Here is a 4,395-nt window from a genome sequence, read left to right as displayed (position 1 = left end):
GTCTACTGAGAAAATTTCCTTGACTTCCTATGTGAAGGCAGCACGATCAAAGTGCAACAATCTGACGGGAGTGACGGGCTGGGAGGGTTGGTCCCATGTGTTATTTGAGTAAAGCTGTGTCTCATTATGAGTCCAAAGGTTCAGAAGTGCCTTGCTGTATCTCCTTCGCTGTTCAAAGGTCTGAAGTCGCCCAAACATTATCAATCTTAGATGTAATCTATTGTAGCAATAAAACTGAGCCACATTACATTCCACACGAATTCACACGTAGTGTCATGGAGAAACACAAATGAGTCAGATTAAGATGAATAAAGCAATGTTTTATTTTACCATCAGCCGACGTGTAAATACTGTACACACCCATAATGTCGACAGAGACAATCTCTAAAGAGGAAATAGTTTATTCTGTAAAGAAAAGTGAACGTCTCGTCTTGGGACAATGAGTTGAGGGTTCGAACAGCCTTCTCTGAAGACTTGACAGTTTAAGCTGTAGCTTTGGCCTGGGCAGCCTTGGCCATAGCCTTCAGGTCTGTGATGCACTTGGCGATGCTCTCCTTCTCCTGAAAAACAAACACAACGCAGATGAGAAGCCCTCAAGTGTCACCTTGTTGATGTGCGTATAAGACAGCAAGAAGAGCAAGGTCAGTCAGACCACAAAAATAATTTTGTTATGTTGAACCTAACCATTTTGTAAGGAGACATTGTTCTTGAACTGAAAGAGTACTGGCGTTAACGTGGGCTGCGGCAGAACGTGTTGCATTGAGGGCAGCTTGTAACGATCTTCAAGACTGTTTCTTCTGCGTCTCTCAGAGATAATCACCACTAACATTGTTTTGTTAGAATAGTTTAACCTGTAAAGTGTACGGAGTTTTGCTGCCATGGAAGAAATGTTGATTGATTAGTAATGTGCAGAAAGACTGAAAAATGCAAAGAAACTAATTCCAAACTGAGAAACCAAAACTGAGGCACGTCACTTAGCTGGAGGCTTCTGACGGTTTGACACAAAAACACTGACCTGCTGAGGAGTGATGCTGCTGACCACACTCTTCTCCACCCAGTTGACCATGTGCTCCTGCTCCATTCGGCGGTGGAGGTCCTGCAGGGCAATCTGGTAGTCCAAGCGCCTCTTCACCTCATTGGTCACCATGTGTAGCCGCTCTCTGTAGTTGGTCTCCAACAGCATGGCTACATTGTTCTGTGAGGAACAGAGAAGTCCATGCAGGCCTTATTGCCACACTGCAGAAATATCTGGTCTACACTTTTTAAAACTGTTTCCAATTTCATGTATCTTCCACATTCATTTTAAGACGGTTCAAGTCCTTCTTTATATGCTCTTCACACTGTGTTGCAATTTCTGTGAGAATAAAGTGTAAAGAATAGTTTGAAATATATTTAAATGTGCCATTTGGTACTATTTGCAGCCAGAATTCAGGTATATACTGAATATTTCTAACAGACAGCTAATATCTAAAGAGAGAAGCAAATGTGTCACTACCACACAGTGAGACAGCCGTCTGTTGCATAGATCACTGTCAACCTTCTATTTATGGACTCTAATTTTTCCCAAGATATTATTTCATTCATAGTAGCAGGTTTCTCTGGCCACTCTGATGTTGTTGCAACTTGCACTTGTTGCCAGCAGAGGTCGACAAAAGTCAAAGAGTACATAATGATTCTTCTTTAACTCCTAGAGCATGAAGTAAAACGAGTGCTAAGCAACTACCAGCAGTTAACATTGATTGTCGTTTAACTATGAAGCAGCACATTAGGAACAGTGAAGGTATTCCATAATGTAAATCCTGCTTACCCTCTTAGCGTCGAAGAGCATTGATCTACCATCTACTCTCCACTGTTCCTTCTTCTCATCCTCAATTGCCTGAGCCAGGTTGGACATGGCAGCATCTTTCATCTCCTGAGCTTTGGCTACTTTCTCCTGCAAACACACATACAGCAGGATCAACGGTTGTGCACAGAAGAGAGCATCAATGATCTATGACTGAAGGTCAAATCATTAGTGTATTAGTTTAAACTGCACAATAAAAAGAAGTGAGCAATTGATAAGAATAATAACAGTAATAGTAGCAGGCAACCACATACTCCAATCTGAAATCTTTAAGTATCATCAGCCAGAAGAAAAACATAAAAACATAAAGCCATAAGGTTGCCGGCCCACCTCGTTCAGTTTGTCAGCAAAAGCTGCAACACTTGGACCAAATTTCTTGATACCATAGATGATGATGGAGCCCATGGTTACTGCAGCAAAGGTCTCATGGTTGACGATGTAGATTTCCTTGGAAAGCAAGTAGACGAGGAGGCCAGTGCCCAGCATGTAGGGTCCTATTGCGAATGAGCATGAGAATCAATGAAATGAAATTATGTCTTTGGCCTTTTTAATGCATTAGCATGTACTGTAGGACTGCAAACACAATGTGTTCTTGTCAGATGCATTGCTCTTGACAAAATTATGTTGGCTTCTGAATAATGTACTGGCATCTAATGAGAGCCATGTCTTGTTACATTACACCATAACCATAAGGCTTGCGTGCTTACACTTCTCAGGATCAGTAGACATGGATGAGCAGCATTCAGATTTTTTGCATCACATATCTGGTACAAACTCCCTGAAACCTTGAACTCTGCTTCAACTATCACTTGTTTTAAATCGAGAGTTTAGACTTTTCTGTTTGTCACAGACTTCAATCAAATTCAATTTGTGGCCACAGCATCTATTCATATTTTGCACTGCAATGTCATCTTCATTCACCTGTTCTATTCTATTTAAGCTTATTTTCGCTTGCTTCTGGTGACTGACCTGTGACTCCAGTTTTGGGGTACAGGAGCTGGAAAAGCTCCTCTGGTATGATGCCATGACGAACTTTGCCTCCTATCTCTGGCAGAGGGGGAACTGGGGCCAGACTCTGGGATGATGTGTGCAGGGAGCGAGACGCCTGGACCAGACTGTGGGAGACAACATTACTAAAAGCTTTAACAGGGACAGCCCTCATTGAATTCACAGCTCTTGTTGCTAAAATCTATTATGATGTTAGTAACAAACACAGTGAATGACCCATCTTCAAAAGATACATACCCAGCTCCCAGAGGGCCGCTGCCTTTCAGGGCACTGGCTGCAAACAGAATAAACAATGATATAAATTTGGGGTTGCGACTAATGCTTGTTTTCATCAGATCGTGTTTAATCTGTTGTTTATTTCATAGATTATTCAACATCTCTCTACAACTGTTTCAACAAAAGCTGACCATTGCAACTTACAAACAATGTGTATATAACTACTCGACATACATCCTGTTAGAAGATCGTAATTTCAATACCTGATGACAACACAATATTAACTGTCTGACAATCATTAGGCTAGCTTCAAATGAGCACATTGTGAAAGCATAAAAATGAAAACACACTTTCAGTGGACTTGCATTGTGAAACAAAGTAAATTTAACCTCACTGGGCATGTACATAGCATAAAATCGTTTAAGGCTAGCTGTCAAAAAGGTGACATTTGCAGGCGTGCAGAGGTAACGCTAGCTAATGTAGCTTGGTTGACTGTTAGCTTTCGTCATCTAATGTAGCTGTAACCGACAGATAGTTACACCTGCTAAAAATACACAAAATGTAACGCAGTCAACAGCTTTGACAATTACCGCGGACGCAAATCTATAAGCAACAAACTAACTAAAATTACAGAGCTTATTAGCGTCTCTAGCTACCTTGAGCTAGCATTAGCATGTCTCTCATTCAATGTGCGGCCTTCACTTTACCCTTCAGCTTCACAATCACTTTTAACGTCTGTTTCTCCTATTTGACAGTTCGGTTATACCACAGATGAGTTTTACTAATCATTTAAAAAGGGAGATTAGTGCATACCTGAGACAAAGACGAGCCTGGACAGCATGTTTGAAGGATGAAGTGCCAAGTTCTCGATACACCGGGCACCCTTGTTTCGGCCTCTTCGTGCCCTTCTGCAAAGAGCCACAAGGATGGCGGATACAGGACAAATCCTCATGAAACATCGCGAGAACATGGGAGTGCTCACATTGTTGAGAGTTGTTCAAAGAAGCGACCACTAGATGGCGCTGTATGCAAAGACACAATTTGTGAATGTCATGACATTGTCCGTGGATTCATTGAGGCAATAAATGTATTAATGGAGAGAATTTGAGGTTATACATGATGCGAAGATCCAGTGTTTGGGATAATTAGTCCTGACTTTTAATCAATCAAACTGACAACAAATTCAATAGAAAGTCAGTCAATTAGTTAGTCAGTAAGCTTATTACACATAACACATACACACAGGCACACACACCACCACCCACTGACAGTCATTCAAATCTTCGTCAGATCTGAGTCATTCAACCATTTTAATAAAAAGTCAGACT

General features: G+C 41.3%; 1 protein-coding gene across 1 annotated transcript; it reads right to left on the bottom strand.

The window, feature by feature from the left end:
- Nucleotides 1-299: 299 nt before the first annotated feature.
- On the bottom strand, nt 300-4,003 carry atp5pb (ATP synthase peripheral stalk-membrane subunit b). Its single transcript, XM_076741748.1, has 7 exons — nt 3,881-4,003; nt 3,089-3,125; nt 2,813-2,958; nt 2,174-2,337; nt 1,808-1,933; nt 1,016-1,195; nt 300-560 (listed from the first exon to the last, which is right to left on the bottom strand). Exons 1-7 carry the CDS (start codon nt 3,906-3,908, stop codon nt 483-485), a joined length of 759 nt encoding a protein of 252 aa, XP_076597863.1. The 5' UTR covers nt 3,909-4,003; the 3' UTR covers nt 300-482.
- Nucleotides 4,004-4,395: the final 392 nt, after the last annotated feature.

Source organism: Chaetodon auriga, chromosome 10, assembly GCF_051107435.1.
Source record: "Chaetodon auriga isolate fChaAug3 chromosome 10, fChaAug3.hap1, whole genome shotgun sequence".
Classification (NCBI taxonomy): Eukaryota; Metazoa; Chordata; class Actinopteri; order Chaetodontiformes; family Chaetodontidae; genus Chaetodon; species Chaetodon auriga.
The sequence above is the reverse complement of the archived record's forward strand: the minus strand, read 5'-3'. Positions and strand labels throughout refer to the sequence as shown.

What these genes read in the sequence shown, in the direction of transcription:
- atp5pb (XM_076741748.1), bottom strand. Translation starts at nt 3,908, where the DNA reads ATGCTGTCCAGGCTCGTCTTTGTCTCAG. An exon ending in CCCCAAAACTGGAGTCACAG is followed by an intron (nt 2,338 to 2,812) that starts GTCAGTCACCAG and finishes CATTCGCAATAG; the next exon opens with GACCCTACATGCTGGGCACT. An exon ending in TGCTCTTCGACGCTAAGAGG is followed by an intron (nt 1,196 to 1,807) that starts GTAAGCAGGATT and finishes TGTTCCTCACAG; the next exon opens with AACAATGTAGCCATGCTGTT.